Genomic DNA, 19,132 nt, shown 5'->3' on the forward strand with positions numbered 1-19,132 from the left:
ATTCAACTTTGGCAATGTAAAGCCTTTTTTACCATGCCAATAAAGCTATTTAAACTTGAATTTCTCAATTGCTGATTAATTTGCGATGCAGAGTTTTTGAAAGAGGAGAGACACGACTTGACCACAGACCACATCTCTGTTCATAATATGTAAACACTCAATTATTTTGAAGTATCGCCCTGGTCGCAATATTTATTCTGATTACTTTTGTGTGATAAAGATATGTAGCTAGTATGAGTAACAAAATGCTTTTTCTGTGTCCATATTTGACTAATAATAATGCAAAAAATTGCACTTCAAATGAACATTTCTGAGAAACATGTTTAATCTTTAATAGTCTTTAATAATAAATATATGTCCAAATTAAATAACTTAATACATGCAAGTAATTATGACTGAAGACATCCAGCAACTAGGGAATACACAGCCATGGATATATGTTTATATATAAGGCTATATAGCCATCTACTGGTTACTTAACAGTATTACAGATGATAAATGCTGCATGACTCCGAGGTAAATATTTAGTACTGTAAAATCCCTTAAAACATTTATATAATTTGTTTGGAATAAATATTTTAAGTCTCCAACTTGTTACTGTATGTGGGAGTTCAAAGCAGTTTGTATTGTTAGATTATAATACATTTCCTCTCTCATTTTCCTGGGAGTGGAGCAACTTTTCCATAAATAGAATTCTGATGCTGACACAGAGGATGGAGTGATAGTACCAGAGATCCACTGTCCCTATCAGACAATAATCTTACTTTGTTCAGACACATCACCTTTGAATGACTGGGATCTTGATCTTCAGACACCTGATTTATTTTATCTTAATATAAAATAGCAAATATTTTAATTTCCTCAAGATTAAAACAAACACAGTTCACAAGTACACAAGAGGTTGCACTTTATTCTTATTAGTCTATGCTGATCTTGGATTAGCATACCAACAGCATGAATGTTAAGGGGATAGTTCACCCAAAAATAAAATTCTCTCTTATTTTGCTCACCCTCATGCTGTCCCAGATGCATTTTACTTTCTTTCTACAGATAAACACGAATTAAGATTGTAAGGAAAGTAATCCATCTCTGTGAGTCCTAAAGATGCTTTAAAAACCACACACAGTGACCGTGACGGTAATCCATGCGACCTCAGTGGGTGAATCAATGCCTTCTGAAGTCAAACAATAGGCTAGATAAAAGAAAAATACTAATAATGTAAACTGTTTTAACTATTAAAAATCACTTCCAACCAACTGTCTTACGTACATGGGTTACAATCCACTTGTATTATATTGACTCACAGAGATGGATTATTTCCTTAAAAATCTTTGTCTATGTTTATGTCAAGAAGAAAGTCATATACATCTGGGATGGCATGAAGGAGAGTAAATGATGAGAGAATGCTCATTTTTTGGGTGGACTATCCTTGTACTGCTTGTGTCCAGTCACTGCTTTGTTACTTGTACTGCAACAGGAACTGCTCAAAGAATCATTGCATCATTTAAAATTAATATGAATTTTAAATATGTAATCTGTATTTGTAATTGTGCATTTTGTATAGTAATGTATATCACGAGAATACTGTGCATTACATGTATAGTATGCTGTTAATGTTTTGTGGATTCTGGTCTTTCCGGTCACAACATAATTGCATCCAAGACTTTCAACTTGTGCTTTAGTGACAATAAAGAATGTAAATTTATTTGAATTCATATTTTCAATTACATTCATTTAACTGGTTCTATAAGTCACAATTGAAACGGTTGATGATTATTAAAATATATTTACAATTTTAAATGTTAGAAGATAGTATTAATTAAATGAAATATCTAAATACAATTATCAGCATGATAAAAAAATTACATTCTTTGTGTGACGTAATGAAATGCCCTTTGAGGTCTGTATCATCTGACAGCAGGCCACGATTGTAATTTTCATATTGTTTAAATTCCTCTTATTTAAGTGATCATTCATTTTGATGGTGTAAATGTATATCATGCTAACAATGAGTAGTGTGATGGCCATGGTTGCCAACCTTGATTACCTGGTTGAAGTGAAACTTTCTTGACGGCTGAATATATCACACCTAATCAGAGCCTAACATGCAAAAGAATCATCAGGAATAAACAAATATTCTCCGAAAACATTGGACTCTATACAATATTTTAAGTATTATATACAGTACTTTAATGTACAATTACACCTGAATAGACTGAATAGATCTCTTGTGCTCCTAAAAGCTTCTGTCAACAAAGTAATAGCAGCAGGTAAATACAGATAAAATTAAAAAACAAACATAACTTAATATCACTAAAATGAAATAGAAAGCTGCACTTACAGACGCTCACATCCACACATCACTGACATCTTCACTTCCAGGTGAAGAAGCTGTCAATCAAAAACTCAGTAGCCAATGAGAACACACTGCTAGCCCCGCCCCCACGATAAAAATGTGTCAGAACGGCGAACGAAAACTCAGGGAGCATAAACGAAAACTTCAGAAGTGTAAATGAAAGCTCTGGAAGCGCATTTGTAAGTTCAGATCAGCGAAATAAATATGAGAAATAGTTAGCAAAACATGCAGTGTATTAAAAACGAAGTCAAAAAATTTGCCTGCGATTTATTATTTTTCAGTTTCAAAGATATTTTATTCAGTTTCAATTTATATTTTCATTAGTTTCTTGAAACGTTACGTTTATTATTATTGGCACAAAAGTAATTCCATAATAATCTGGTACAGTGCCCAAACAAAATCTTACTGAAAGCTCATTTTTTGAGATATCAACCTCAAATTTAGAACACAACTTATTTTGATGTATAAATTTATTTTATATAAAATATATATTTTTGAAAAAATCAATGTTCATGAATCATTTTCATAAACTTAAACCTCTATAACCTTTTTTATGTGTCACTTTTTTAAACTTTTATTTTTTTACGTTTTTGGACACAGACATTTTTGTCCTCAATGGACCTATGTGTAGCTTTTTCTAATTGACAAGGATTAAACTACTATTCAGAGTTTAACCTGGCTAGATGGAGGTATTCAAACGAAGCATCAGAAAATATCTGATCAACTGAAGGATAAGCTTGTTGGCACTTGTCTCTCTAAAATTTTAGCAATCATATTGCAACTACAGTTTTGTCTACATTTCTTATTTGCATACTGAACTGGCCAAAATTATGTTTATCAAGCTACAGCTTTACACTGTACAAAATATGCTATTTTAAGTGTGGATTCCATACGCAATGATAATGGCAAACAAATGTGGCTTTGAGGCATATCAAAACTTGAATTGCTACTGTTTTTTTTTTTTTTTTTTTTTTTTTCTTCAGAAAATGCAAATAGTGTTTCTTACATCCCAACTGAAATGCTGGTATATTCCCACGAGGTGGCGGATGCTTATCTCCAAATGAAAATAAATTAAAAATAAATTACTTGATAAAATAAATAGGCTACAATTATTTTTAATTAAATGTAGTCATCATTTTTTTTTACTTTTTATTTTAACTTTAATTTATTATTTTTTAGTATTATTTTTGTTATAGTTTACCCACAACAAGACACTCACACTTGAATAGCGACACTTTTGAAGAGTTTCTGCTGTGAACATTAGCCTAGTAAATAACTTAATTTGGATCTGTTCTCAATATTATTGTATGACTTCAGAAGACTTGGAACGTTGAATGATTGTTGGTGTCTTCTTGACATATTTAAAGATTGAGAGTCCCTGCCATGAACTGTTACCAAAAAAAAAAAAAATGAAGCCATATATAAGTTAGGTTTGAAATGACAAAGCAAAAAGTTTCATTTTTAGCTTAACTAAACCCTTCAACGTTCAGTCAAAGCTAAATCAGCTTTGTCTAAGTTACATTATGATGGCTTCAACGAATTAGCCCTGTTAAAGTCTTGCTTACCTCATAGGCAAGAGTAAGGGAAATAAACAAAGACGAGAAATTCGGAATCCAGGTAACGTTAATATGGTTATTTCGTGCAAAAGTACCCGTAGCAAAATACCGAAATTCTGAGGTTGGAGGAGAGCGCGAGGACGCGGCACGAGCGTCGTCCAATGGCGTGCGACATCCTGCTGAATAAAAAAGGCGTGATGAGGAGGAGAAAAAACGTCCGTTAAAAAGAGCGAGGTGGGGGGAAAGCACGTCAAGCTCTGCTCTCTAGCTAGACGGCTCGGGCGATCAGAGGAGCAGCTTGTGCTGGTACATTTCATTTAGCTCAGCCGGAGAAGAAGAACATCATTTTAGACCAGCAGAGTAAAGCGAATGAGATTTCAACCGACTCCTGCACAGTGAGCGGACCAGACAGCAGATCTCTTGTCTCCATTCTCTTTAGCAGGCTGATAAGGAAACACAGATGGTGAGTTTCCCCGCTTTGATTCAGCAACAGCAGCCAGTGAGTGAACCCAGCGACCCCCTCGTCGTCTATTGTGGTGATGCAGTACGCTAGCTAGGGCGCTATCAAGAGCTAACTGTGGGATACTGGGCTGAAACTTAATGGTGGTGCAGTGATCCATCAAATCACATGGTTTAACGTTAACTTAAGTTACTTATTGTAGAGATGTAACGCTATTTATGTGAGCGTTTAGACTGGAAACAGAAGATGAATACTAATCAGACCTTGTTGTGTAGTGGGGGTCTAGGTTTGAGCCTCTGAGGGTCCAAAGCTGTCATGTGTCTTCCTGGAGATGCGTGTATGAATTAAAACCGAGAACGCGTAGCAAAGCCATGTTTTGACACCTGGTTTTTGTCGACCCATTTTAGTTCACGGAAAGGTGGACTTGTTCTTCCGTACTGAAGCAAACAAAAACGTACAGGGTTTGTTTGATTTTGTAAACATAAATTCATTGTACTTATCTCAGTGTCATTGTGCATTTGTGCCCTTGTTATATGATGCTTGAATACATAAAATTATGTAGCCCAGCCTCTCCTTGTTTAATGCATCCTTTCTCCTGTCTGTCCACATTTATTAATTTGGCAGACACGTTTATACAAAGTGGTTTGCAACGCATTCATGCTTCACATTTTGTCTGTCTAGTCTCATTATGTGACATTTGAACGCTGTAAATTGAACGTTGACATTCAGTACTCATCCCACGTTGACCATAAACTGGTTGTCTACTTTCAAATCCCAACAAGCTTTCTTTTTATTATTGTATCATGGAAAAAAGCAACTAGGAGTAAGCAAAGATTTAATGTGGAAATTTATGTAAATGTTTTGACATGCACACCAGTGAATTTCAGCCTAATGTTGTCATGGCAACATATTTGTTTAACTAATAAACTAGTGAGAGAAAACACAAAATGCTTATTTGTGAGAGAAAATGTAGATTATTCAACTTCCATTTTGCAGAACACGGCCCACTTCAATTCTGCATACTCCAAAAGTAACAAACAGTGATACAAAGAGTGAAATGCCCCTGTTTTATACTATATCAGCACTGAATCAAATTTGATGGAAAGAACTGTTGTATAATGATTTGTGTTTAACGATTAAACTCTAACCAATAAAACTTAAATGTAGGGTTGGGTATCGTTTGTGTTTTTTTTTTGATACCGGTGGCAAATCGATAGGCTACTTTTACAACGGTAACGTTACCAGTGCCTGAACGATACTTAAAAAAAAAAAAAAAAAGAGAGAGAGAGAGAGAGAGAGCCTCAAACCGATGGTGAATGACATTAAATAACGGCTTTTTATTCAAAATAAATAAATAAATAATAAATTCTTAAAATTGAATATATTAAAATTGTAGATTAAATATATAAATATAAGTTAGTCTAAATACCAAACACAGCAAATGTAGGCCTACATAAATTCACAATAAAACCTAAGCCACCTAACCCAAATACAATAATTTAACACTAAATAACACTACAGTACTAATAACAGCAAGTAGTATTCAGTATACAAACCAGCTTTAAATTACAGCAACTCTTTTCACATTTTTTGCCTTATCTGGCCAAATACGACACCTCTCTTGACTTCTTGCATGTCCTGCACAAGGTGAGCGTTATTTTAGAACAAATCACCTTAAATGCTGTGTCGCAAAACACCTCATGAGCGCTCATCAGGATCATCTGAAGGCTGGATTTTCAAAAGTAGGCTGTTCGCGGCTCTATTCTTGCAGTAAACTTGCACAACGTTCTTGAATGAATCATGTATTAGATGTATGCTGGTCTGTTATTGTATGGACATTTTCACACTAAATGATGCGAAACAAAACGAACAGTGATAAGTTTGGTTGCGTTACATGTCAGTCAGTCCATGGCTGATATTTTTATTCATAAGTAACTGTTACATGTAAGTTAATGTGTTTTGTCATTTTAAGAAACCTTTATAATGATCATGATTCATGTTAGTTGATCTATAACGCACAATGGGTGCCATGTTCGTACTCACTGCAGTTCAGAGAATTGTATCTGTCAGATTTAGGCCTACAACACGTCAATTCATCCACTTCTCCCGAAATTAAAGTAAGTGGCTGGTGAAGTGTGAGAAGAACAGAGTAAATTTTATAGTTACCTACACATTGTGTATCTAAACACGCCATCAATTTATAATTGAAAGGATTGTTATTGCCGCTTCCAGACATCAGTGTGTATTTTACAAACTATAAAAATAAACCTCATGTGGTTGAAAACACTGAATAGTTGTGATATAGCCTAATATGACAGCGCTGAACGCAAATTTGAATTTAGAAGTTGATGATCACACGATCTGAATGGTCTAATCACACCGGTGTGAACGATTGTATGCGTCAAACGGTTAACTTACTAGCGATCACATGCGGTGATGATGCTTCTTGCGTCCGTTTCGGAGAACCAGAGGGAAAATATTTCAACAGACAGCGGAAGCATTTAAGTGGCACCGAAATGTGGGACCAAAATGAAGCACCGAAATCTGCGTTATGATTCGGTCCGGTTACCGGTAGGTACTGGTTTCATATCGGTGCCCGGTTTCGGTACCCAACCCTACTTAAATGTGTGTATCTTTAGTCTTTTAAAGCTTCCTTTCTGCTTTTGCACTGTTCTGTGCGGTCATTAGTGATAGTGGCACTTTGTTTTGGTGATTGGGGATCATCTGGCAGTGGATTGTCTGATCAAACATATGTACATTCTCAGTTAAATTGGCTCCATTGGGTATTCAGCAACGTAAGGAAAATGGTTTTAGCTAATGATGTGCTTGAGAGATTGCGAATGCTCAAGCAAATGGTACCAATACACACACGTAACCGCTTTCAGAGTCCAATTTATTCCAGAAGCATGTGTTGCTTTTTAACGATGTCTTCTTTCATTAGAGGTGTCAATCTCTGCTGTGCGCAGAAGTTAAGAGCAGATGGCAGAAACACTCGGGGTTTTCAGATGAAACTAAGCCCTGAAGATTGTGTACACACAGATTATTCATGTGGAGATGAGATGACAGCCTGCGGCATCAACTGTCCAGTTATCAGAAACGAACGTGCTGGAGGCATGTCGCTCCAGGTGTTTCAACAGAAGTTAAAAGGTTTTTGTGTGAGATGTCCCAAGAAAACATTGATATCTGAATTTCTTTCTAAGTTCTCATAGGAATATCATATAAAAATGGAATCATGAGCATCTAGGTATGTTTGTTCATTCAAGTCTGTTCAAGTCTACTCTCAAATGCAGTGTTTCTCTTGTACAGAAAACACTGTGCATCAGCGCTGTATCTGCTCGAGCTGAACGTCTCGCACTGAGGTTCTAGTCCATGGACTACTCTTAGTCTCTTGACTATTCTTAGAGCTCGATACTAATGAAATTATGCCAACAAGGACTTTGGGACAGCCTCTGCAGAGTGATAATGGAAACCCTTTTTTCCTTTGCAAAAAACGTGACCTTATATGGAGAAAGAGAAGAAATTAGACTTGCTCCATAGGCTTAAATAGAACTTTCCACTGAGTGACTAGCTGTAGCGCCGCAATTGATGCAGTTGTTATCTGTAGTGTCCCAGCGGTATATGTTTTTGACTTTAGCATTTTTGTAAGCTCAATATTAGTACATGCATGTATGTATTTGTGGTATAATGCACTTTTCATCACATTAATGCAGGTGTTTGTGAGAATCAAGTGACGCTATGTGTGTTTGGTCTGTTGACCCCTTGCATGTAAAGAGAATAGTTTTGCCATCTCTACATGTTTGTCAAATTCCATGGAAAGGAGCAATGTCTCTTGGCAATTCTGTCGGTATGTTTTATTACTTCTGAATTGCAAAATGCACTCCCTTTCTTGTGATAAGATCATGGTATGGTAGATGCTGACTGCTGTGTTTTGTGAAGTACCACAAAGTGCCTAGATCAAGTTTCGTACTCCGTCTGAACATGTTTGAAAAGCTTCAAAAAAGGGATGTGTCTTGGCAGTACTGTTTAAGATCCACTGGTTTTCTTCTCATTTTGATGTATAAACACAAAGCGTTTTGCGACGCGTTGCAAACATACCTGAGCCTACGGAAAATGGGATGGTTCTTTGGAAAACATCATTACTTTTGCAGTTGTGTTCATGGCGCCACTTCGTCTTTAACAGGTGAAATCTTACACCATGCACTTTCTCTTGGTCAAAGGTGTACTCTGGAGTCAAATGAAACCATAGACTGTTCCTCTTCTACCCTTCCCACATGCATTCTCTTTAAAACGTTCAGTACAGGCATTTTTTTTTTTTTTCTGCCTCAACACATTTAAAGTTTCACATCCGTGTCACAGTGTCAGCTTCTGTCAGTGGCTCAACACATTGGTGAAGACTTTCACATTCTTCTTTAGAAGTGTTTGAGCCAAAGCATTTTCTCATGTACAACTACTTTCACATAATCTCTCCCTCTTCCATTCTGACCCAGAGTTTCTGCTCTCAGTAAGAATTCAGTCAGCTCTGGTTTATAAAAATGAGCACTATAGTGGTTAGAGAAGCAGTTAAAGCCCAGGAAATGGTTCTAACGATGGTACGAAACAAAACTTGAGGTAGAAATTTGAATAAACCAAACTCATGGCTTAATTTAAAACATAAACCAGTCATGCATCTAGATAGAAGAGTAATTGCTGACCAAAGTATTTATGTCCTTTCTGTTCTGTATCTCATTTGAGTTGTCTCTATTCAGAAAATGACTTGCTGATTGGAACCAGTGGAAAAAGACTAACCCTAATGTGTCATTTGGTAAATTAATGTATCTGTTTTGGTGCCCAAAGGCTCATTTTGTTTTTCTAGTTACATGGATATCAAACATAACTTGACTTTTGCAAAAATGGGCCCTCTAGCATCTTTCAGTACATTGAATCTCATTCATGGAGCCCAGCCAAACTCCCTCAGGGCTGCTGCATGAAACTCATATCTGTGTTGCCAGGAATTTTGACAATAGAGTTTTGTCTTCTAAATCTGACTCATTGCTCTTGTTCTTTAAGAATTATTAGCTTGGCAGAATGTGGCAAATGGGACGTCACCTCAGCCAAACCATTCACTACATGTGGCCTTGTCAGGCTCAGATGAGCACAAGTAGTCGCCCAAAACAGATTGCCATTTACACCTATTATTAACTGTAGTCTAACATGCATGTCACTGCATGTTGATCAGGCATACCAAAGATATTCTGTTGGAATTTGCAGGTGCGCTACAAATGTAATGTGTTCTGTGCATTCCAGGTTGCATCTGAAAGTTTGAATGATCACATGATGCATTAGACACAAGGTGAACAGCGCTTGGATGATGGTGACCACAAAATGGTTGTTGGCTCCTCAGTCCACTGAACTCCTGCTTATTCCCCTGGCTGTCTGGACCCATGGGGAGCAGCTGATGGGATTTTGTCCAGCTAATGAGATTAAAAGTGTCTGCAGTCTAGTACCAGAGAGGAAGAGTAATGGAGAGTGAATGTTGAGTGTACACAGTGTGTGGCTGTGGGAGAGAGTAAAATACTGACCTTTGGCAAGGGCAGGGCATCACAAATCATATTGGTGTGTCAGTGGTTGAGGGGGAGCAATGGGTTCAAATATGTACACACACTGCCCTGGGTCATAGTATGGCCTGCAGCCCATCTTGTTGGCTGGCTTTTAAACTTGGTTTGGTATTTAGCTTGTTCTGTCTTGTGCACAGCTTTGTTTTGCTCAGAACATTCAGATCTGAAACTAACAAGGGCTTTCTGTCATTGTCTCTAATGTCTCTGATCACAAAAGTTTTTAATTGCCAATTTAATTGCCAATTATCTTTAATATTAAACAATTAAAAGTTACATTTAAAAATTATTTGTTTATTTTTAAATGTTGTAATGGTCAAATATCTTTATTAATATATATCAATTATATTTATAATTTTTATATATATAATAGAATATATATTTATATATAGGCTACTTTTTGACATTGAACTTTTCTTTGATCAGAACCTTATCATTTTCACTTTTGTCTGTGGTAAAATCACTAATGCACTGTACTATGCACTACTCTTATTTTAGATGCATTTTTAAAATTAGTGGAGGGCTTGAAAAAGTTTTTTCAAGCCTGAGCAGGGCCTGAAATGTGACATTGTTAGATTTCACACTATAATCATCCCTTTATACCTAATGGCCTGATTGCATTTCTTTTCTTGTAAATGACATTTAACCACAAGGTAGTGTTTTTTAAACAAGGCTGAATTATTTTTCCTTTTTGTGTCATTGTGAAACCCAGAGGAGCTGGTAATGTGAACTGGGTCTTATGACTGCATATGGCATACATACAGCACTAAGGCTAGACTTGGTGTGCCGGTCAGCTGATGGCTGATTTTTGAGGGTCTCTAAGGAGGGTGGATTGGACCACATCATCGTAAAGTGCTTCTGAGCAGAGCACAGCACAGGAAGAAGATGTGTTATCACTCCTTCCTGCCACAGTGCAGACGGTTGGGCAGCAGTGCTATCTGCTTGCGTGTGTGTGTGTGTGTGTGGTGAGAAAGCATGTTTTCTCCATCCTATGTACAAATAAGGCAAAAAGGGACAGATGGCTCCGGCTGAGATAGTGCCCTACTCCACTGGTTTGTGTGCAAGTATTAACACACTCACACATCTCTAATCCTGTTTTTTGCCACCATTTAAACTGTGACTGATCGGAGCATCTTTGTTTTGGGTTCAATAGTTTGTGGCATTTAGTTTTGCATTTCTGCTAACCAGCAGACTTTTTTAGGTTCCCTTGTGTACTTGTTTAGTTTCCTTCACGCACTCACTGCTACTGCTCTATTTATTTTCCAACTTGACTTCTTTTAAATGTAAATGGTGTTTTTGATATTTGTGTGCATTTAGCATGAATATTTAAATAAGTGTGGCAATGGCTCTGAAACAAACATGTTACACAAACACTCTGAAACAGGAAGTGGGTTGAGGGATGTCTTGCGCTTAGGGTGTGTTGTGACTTTTCAGATAAAGTGTAATCATGTTGGCTTCTCGTTTTACATTTGCAGATACAGTACCAGTCAAAAGTTTGGAAACATTACTATTTTTAATGTTTTTGAAAGAAGTCTCTTATGCTCATCAAGCCTGCAGTTCAAAAAAACAAACAAAAAAAAAAAAAAAAAACAGTAATATTATGAAATATTATTACAATTTAAAATAATGGTTCTCTTTTTTAATATACTTTCAAATGTAATTTATTTTTGTGATGCAAAGCTGAATTTTCATCAGCAAGTACTCCAGTCTTTGGTGTCTTATGATCCTTCAGAAATCATTCTAATATGCTGATTTATGATCAATGTTGGAAACAGTTGTGCTGCTTAATATTTTTTTTATAACCTGAGATACTTTTTTCAGGATTATTTGATGAATAAGTTAAAAAGAACTGTATTTATTTAGAATAGAAATCTTTTGTAACAATATACACTACCGTTCAAAAGTTTGGGAACAATAACTATTTTTTTTTAAAGAAATTAGTACTTTAATTCAACAAGGATGCGTTAAATTGATAAAAGGTGATGGTAACGATTTATATTGTTAGAAATGTTTTTATTTTGAATAAATGCTGTTTTTATGAATAAATGCTGTTAACGTTTTACTCATCAATGAATCCTGAAAAAAGTATTCCAAAAAAATATATTAAACAGCACAACTGTTTCCATCATTGATAATAACTGAGTATCAAATCAGCATATTAGAATGATTTCTGAAGGATCATAAGACACCAAAGACTGGAGTACTTGCTGATGAAAATTCAGCTTTGCATCACAAAATAAATTACATTTTAAAATATATTACAAAAGAGAACCATTATTTTAAATTGTAATAATATTTCATAATATTACTGTTTTTTTTTTCGTTTTTTTTTTTTTTAACTGCAGGCTTGATGAGCATAAGAGACTTCTTTCAAAAACATTAAAAATAGTAATGTTTCCAAACTTTTGACTGGTACTGTACATAGTAACTAGGGCTGTCAAACGATTAATCGCATCCAAAATAAAAGTTTGTTTTTACATAATATATGTGTGTGTACGGTGTATAATTATATTCTATATATAAATACACACACATGCATGTATATATTTAAGAAATATTTGCATGTATATACTGTGTATATATATTTATATTATATATAAATATTTTATATATAAATAACACATTTTTCTTAAATATATATGCATGTGTGTGTATTTATATATAGAAAATAATAACTCCATACACACACATATATTATGTAAACACAAACTTTTATTTTGGATGCGATTAATCGCGATTAATCGTTTGACAGCCCTAATAGTAACTGTTATTTCTTTATTGACCAGGGGATGACCACATTATACAGAGTGCACAATACACTTTACAAGTCAGTGCTGCCGTACATTGCACTTTCTTTTGCAACACATGCTTTGAAAGGTCTCAACACAAATGCAGAACCCAATATTACAGTTTCCTAAGTTGAAAAATAATTGTATGATTTTTCATTGTATTATTCTTTTTTCGTGTGTGTGAAATATTTTAAGGAAATAACTTTTTGGCAGCTTAATGGGAGTAATATATTGACAAACTTCACTATTCGATTATCTATTGATTAATTTGGATGCATATCAGGTACAGTATGGCAAAGTTTGTTAAAGGGAAAAAAAATATTGCTTTAAACCTATACAGGGAGTCAGTTGGTACTACATTACTATAGTCAATAGAATAGAATATAACTTTATAATTACACAATTATATTTTTGAAATAAACATTTAAATGGTGGCTGTTATAATTTGACCGATATATATTCAGACAATATTGAAGAACCGTAAAATATATAATATAGCGCATATTTAGCAAAAATTCTCCTCTCTGAGTTCACTTTTCTTGCTGACTAACATGTTTATGGTCACTGAATGGCTTTTCAGAAGTAAATGTATATATTACGTGACATGGGACAAAATCGGTCTTATTTTTAAAGTAAAAGCTGGCATGGTCATTTTTAGCTTGTCACATCCAGTTGTTTTAGCTGTTCAAACACACCTTTATTGTGCTCGATTGTTGCACACTTGTATTTGAATCACAAATGCACTGGTTTTAGCGCAAACTAGTTTTACCATTTACTGCACTTTGTAATTCTTCTAGTTATTTACCTATATTGGCTAGTGTAGAAGTCTCACACATTCACAGGAAATGGCTTACTTCTGCATTGAAATTGATGTGGATAATGATTTGGAAATGAGGAAATGATTAATGAAAAGATGAAATGATTGAAGCGCATTTGTTGGTGTATGATACTGTTGACTTTCTTGTCTGATTCTGTTTTTAATGAAATATTATCATGTTGAAGAGTGGTTGTAATCTCATTTCAGGGCTTTGTGTGAGAGCGAAATGCCTCTCGATAATGGCTATAATTTGTGAAAAGTGGTGTTATTGAATGTCTGATGTGATATAATGGTCATCACTGATACTTGCACTGCTTTTCTGAGCTGAGCAAATGAACTCTCTGTGAGCTATACCAGCAGATCTGTGTGCGATTCAAGCTCTAGGTTTATTCGAAAGAGACAAGTATAGATGCCGTAGTGGAGGTGGAGAACTGTTCTTGGCTTTCTGACAGACCTGAGCTGTTACATAAAAACCTGTCAGTTCAGCATTTTATCAAGCAGAAGATTCTTAGAGCGCATTGGTTTAACATTTTACAGACTCTCTGTTGGTGTTTTGTTACCGCTTCAATGTCGTGCAGGTGTCGCACAAAGCCTGACCCTATCATTAGCATTTTTTTTCTGAAATCTATCATAAACGCTTGGTTCTTAAATTCCCATTCTCCTGTGTGCGTGATTTGGTGGCCTGTACAGATTGGCAGCTGTTTTGATCTTAAGCGCTACAGAATATGTGGTGCAGAGTTGACCATGGGACATTGGGCTTGTGTTATGTAAAGTCATATTATAGCTTTAGACTGGCTGAAACTGAAAGCATGTGTGTGTGCACAGGGTCTTTATTTCACGGGGCGATTGAGTTAGAAACGCTCACCAGGCTTAGTCTTCGTTGATCCCTCTTCGTGCATATTTGTGTGTGTGTGTGTGTGTGTGTGTGGGTACACCGACAAAAGGTTCTTGTAAAAGCATGCGACCAGATGGAGGGATGTAAGAGGGACTGGACATTTTTGGAGTTACGTCAGGTTAGGAGGACAGCAGTGATGGTGGATGGATGATCTGTGGTACTATTCACACTGAAATAGTGTTGCCATGGGTAACCTGTCTTAGGAACACACGCTTATTTTTCTTTCTTTCTTTTTCTTTTTTTCCAGGACAACAGGAACACGTCTGATGACAAGCCCGTTCAGCGTTCTAAGGTACAACACTTTGTTCACATCCTTGTTTGTTCTCCATCTGTTCTAGACTTTATATTGTACAGTGAATATATCTGTCTTTATGAGCCATGCACTATATCTCAAGTCTATATTCTGAAGTCATGTGATGACTTATGCAATTTTGATCTGTTCCTTGCTAATTCTTTGAGTGAACTATTGTTTTAAATGACTGAAAACAAATGGCAGTGCCTTTTGTTTCCTACTAGTCTTTCAGTTTCAAGACACAGAAGGAGACCTGTGCATCATGTGAGAAGACAGTGTATCCGATGGAGAGATTGGTGGCCAACAACCTCATCTTCCACGCCACATGCTTCTGCTGCAAGCACTGCAACACCAAACTCAGGTTAGACACTTCCTCACCTGCACAGACTAAGAAAAACAGCAACCAGGAGCAGTTCAACATGTGTTGTAAAGTAAACTGAAAGAAGTGTTCTCTCTTGTGCTCAACAAGGCTGCATTTTTTTAATACAAAATGCAGTGAAACAGTATTTTTGTGAAATATTATTGCAATTGATTGATAATGGCTGTTTTCTATTTGAATATGTATTTAAAATGTACTTTATTCCTGTCAATGTCAATGTCCCATGATCCTTCAATATCATTCTAACATGAAGATTTCCTGCTTAAGAAACATTTCTTTATTATAATTATTTTGAAAGACGTTTTTGCTGCTTAATATTTTTGTGGGAACTGATACATTTTTAGGATTCTTTGATGAATAGAAACTTCAAAAGAACAGCATTTATTTGAAATGGACATCTTTTGTAATAATGCTAACATCCTTGCTAAATAAGTGTTAATTTCTTAAATTCTTACTGACCCCATTTTTGTATGTATGCTTGCATGTTATATGCATGTAATCTCTTGGTTTCTCTGCTCTGTAGTCTGGGAACCTATGCAGCACTGCAGGGGGAGTTTTACTGCAAGCCACACTTCCAGCAACTCTTCAAGAGTAAAGGGAACTACGACGAGGGCTTCGGACGCAAGCAGCATAAGGAGCTCTGGGCCTCCAAGGATGCAGAGAGCATCACCAAGTCGGCATAATCCTCAGTGATTTCCAAAACTCACCTCTCCCTCCACTGGCCAATGATGATGACCCTTTATTTACTCTGCCCACATCTTTGACACACAATAAATACACACATGCATACACACTTAGACACTCTTGAGCCAGGCTCTTCATGACTTACCCCCTCGTTCAATTTTTATTTAGTTTTCATTTTAATTTAGCTTTAGCAAATGTCATTTTGTGCCCATTTCTTTTTGTGTAGTGTTGTGGAGTTAAGTTAGTTAGTTGATTGTGACCAAAATGTTTGTATCCCTATAGGTGGGATGAATCACTTGTTAGCAACATTACAATCCTGTGTGGCAGTACTAGTATTGTTGTTTTTCTGTAGTAAGAATTGTTTCAAGATGGGTTTCGATTATACACTCAGGTAATGATTCTGGGGTGTTGCATCAAAATTATTCAGCAATCTTTTATGTTCGTAGTCGACTTAAGTGCTTTTTTTTTATGATTGATATTTGTCCTTCTAGTTACAGCAAGCTGTACTGTTTTCAGACTATATGGCCTAACAACGTTCCTTACAATGGGAAAACTGTCTTGTTTTTTTTTGCTTTGTTGGCACAGTATATTTTATGTGTGAATCTACAGGGTACACTGTACTGTAAAGAACTCACTTGAGTTTACATCCCCCTCATTCCTTTTCTTTATCCTACCTTTTCTAAATGTTATCTTCTTTTGACATTAAGAATTAGTAGTACTTTACACATCCTGTAAGACGGGCCTCTGCGAACTCATAAAATAATATCATTATTATTATTCTTAAGCATGGATATCCTTATCAAATGTAATTATAAACATTATAAAAGTATTTGAGATTATATTCCCTTTGCTTAAGATTAACCATTTTCAGTTAATTTTATAAATTGAGATCTAGACTTTGCACAGTCTTACGTCGCCTCTCTTTTTTGGCGGCCTCTAGTGTTTTGGATGCTTTTCCTTAAATGTTAGTTGTTCTTTTAGAAACTCAATGCTGTCTAGTGGTATCTATACTCATCATATCAACCATAGATAAGCCGCTTATATCATATTTTAGTGTTTTTCTGCAGACTGCACATTTTAAGTAAACTTTTATTTTATTTTATTGTTGCTCAGTGATTTCTTGCAGAGGCATTTGTACATAAGTACCACTAAGCAGAGTGAATGTACTGTGATGCACTGTACTGTACTTATGCCTTGTTGCATGGGACCAAGCTTGTATGACAAATTAAGATATTCACAGGGAACTAGGTCTCAGAGGAAATGACATTTATGATGCTTCGCACCATTGCCTTTCCCCCCTTCCACCACTTCCTGTCATCACATAGTTGTTAACTTTTTCCTGTAGGCTTCTCTGTGACGTGGTTTGGTGGGACTTTGAGTACATGCGTAAACGTGTGGCTCCTAAGTATTGCTCAGGAATATAGATGGGTCACAATGATCCAACAGCGTCACCCCTAGTGTTCATTGTTAAAAGCTGTTGTTCAATTGAACGCTGTTCACTAAATAAATCCATTTTTACACTCGAAATTGTTACACAGTTGGGGTTTGAGCAGGAATGGGAGTGATATACATCTAAATGAAGACTTCCATCCCAGGTTTTATATGCACATGTCAGCGTGAAACTGCAAGTTTGCATCTTGTGAATTGTCACTGTGGCCATAAGCTGTGACCTCTCCTGTGGTTCATGTATTTGTGTACAAATATCATTGATGCCGTCATGTAGTTTCTTTTAATGAACGAAATGCCTCTGTGTTTTAATACTTTTGCTTTTTGGTTTTATAGTGTAACAAACAGTAAAGCTATTCGGATGTCTGTATATGTTAAATGCCAAAAGGAAGTGGTCTTTAGATAGATTTGCCCTTAGTTTTAGTCCATGATAGTGGCTTGTTGTGTTTGCGAGTGTCTTGTCTGCCTTCCAGTGCAATGGCCTTTTGTCTGTACGTTTGACATGCTCCGTTTAGACTTGCTAAGCCATTGAAAATCATCCAAATATTTTCAACAACTTGAATGCCACAAAAGTCCCTGTGTATTTATATATTTTAAGGTTACTGTGAAATTGAAATGCATTGCGAGGTTTAGAGGAATTATGAACGGAAATAATATTTTCATATTAAGCCTTATAATTTCAGTTTGTTTCAAATCCTTCATATTAAGAACACATTTTCTTTTCAGCTTCCTTTTTGAGTTTATTTCCCCAAAATCTTCAGCTTTCTAAAAATGTCATAATCGACTTTCTCACTCTTAACTAAATGTTACACCAAATGTAAATGATTTGGACTTCTTTACTGTCATTTTCTTTTCTGTACAAATGTGATTTTATTTTTGGAACAAACTTTCCACAGGCACAAATCACTGTGTTTACCCCAATTGTTAGGTATGATTGCGCACAGTGCGCCATGGTACAAATGACACAATATCCTGCAAACACTCTCTGTCTTTTATAAAACACAGAACAAACAGGAAAAGGTACACTCTTCTTTGCTCTTTTCTGATGGATTTGTAGTTATTGAAATGTGTGAGTGTGTATTTGTAAGTGTATTGATAGTTAAGGTTGCAAAAGATTATTTTTTAAATGCATGCATTGAGTGAGAGCAGATAAATGTACGCAAAGTGTATTACTCTATATCTAAAACTTGATCAGTGGAACAAGGTGGCCTTAAAGCAGAAGGAGGTCTTGGCTCTTTACTTGTTTCTTTTGTCCCCATCAGGTTTATTTCCATCTTGGTACTTTTATCAGCCCTGCAGTTCAACTGCTACAACAATTTTTAATAAAATGTGATTCTTCTTTCTTTCATTTCCCACAGACTTGTCTTGTCCTTTTCTCCTCCTTTTTATTTCTCATTTTTGTACACGCTTTTGTACACACAAATAAATAAAAGATATGCTGGTGTTGATCAACCCTTAGTTTGGATGTTTTATTATAGTAAATATCACATTAAAGTGCGTGACCTGAGTCTCATTTTTATTTATAGAAGAATGAAAAAAAATATTAATATAAAAAACTTTTTTAAAATATAAAGACAGTAAAACAAATAACAGCATGTATAACATGATACAGCAGAGGGAAATAAAGATGAGATTACTGTACCTTTTATTCACACAATTATCAGCGTTTTCATTTGAAATGTCTATTTAAAAGTATCGTTAATATTGTAAAGAAATCCTGGTCCCAGATACAAATCCAAAAAACAAATCACGGTAAGGCATTTTTGCTGAAAATGATTGTCTGGATGACAATAGTGCGAAAGGTTATGTTGTGTATATTACTGTTGTATCACGTTATTCACCTAAACACAGCACCGCCCTTTGAAAA

The 19,132-nt window shown here is 35.7% G+C and overlaps 1 protein-coding gene across 3 annotated transcripts; it reads left to right on the forward strand.

Annotated features, from left to right (window-relative positions):
* The first annotated feature begins 4,061 nt into the window (after positions 1 to 4,061).
* limd2 (LIM domain containing 2) lies at positions 4,062 to 18,767 on the forward strand. 3 transcript variants are annotated; one of them, XM_079860603.1, is made up of 4 exons: positions 4,062 to 4,375; positions 14,712 to 14,756; positions 14,981 to 15,117; positions 15,659 to 18,767. In XM_079860603.1, the coding sequence occupies exons 1-4, from the start codon at positions 4,373 to 4,375 to the stop codon at positions 15,816 to 15,818; spliced, it is 345 nt and encodes a 114-aa protein (XP_079716729.1). In that variant the 5' UTR covers positions 4,062 to 4,372; the 3' UTR covers positions 15,819 to 18,767. The 3 variants fall into 3 exon arrangements, with proteins under 3 accessions (XP_079716729.1, XP_079716728.1, XP_079716727.1); XM_079860602.1 differs by lacking the exon at positions 4,062 to 4,375 and adding an exon at positions 6,058 to 6,114; XM_079860601.1 differs by lacking the exon at positions 4,062 to 4,375 and adding an exon at positions 14,480 to 14,582.
* Positions 18,768 to 19,132: the final 365 nt, after the last annotated feature.

Source organism: Squalius cephalus (assembly GCF_949319135.1).
Source record: "Squalius cephalus genome assembly, chromosome: 1".
In the NCBI taxonomy this organism is placed as follows: domain Eukaryota; kingdom Metazoa; phylum Chordata; class Actinopteri; order Cypriniformes; family Leuciscidae; genus Squalius; species Squalius cephalus.

Excerpts from the sequence above, each read along its gene's own strand:
- limd2 (XM_079860601.1), top strand. The coding sequence starts at position 14,538 with ATGGAGGGATGTAAGAGGGACTGGACATTTTTGGAGTTACGTCAG. Across the intron at positions 14,583-14,711 it reads CATTTTTGGAGTTACGTCAG|GACAACAGGAACACGTCTGA; the intron begins GTTAGGAGGACA and ends CTTTTTTTCCAG. Across the intron at positions 14,757-14,980 it reads AGCCCGTTCAGCGTTCTAAG|TCTTTCAGTTTCAAGACACA; the intron begins GTACAACACTTT and ends GTTTCCTACTAG.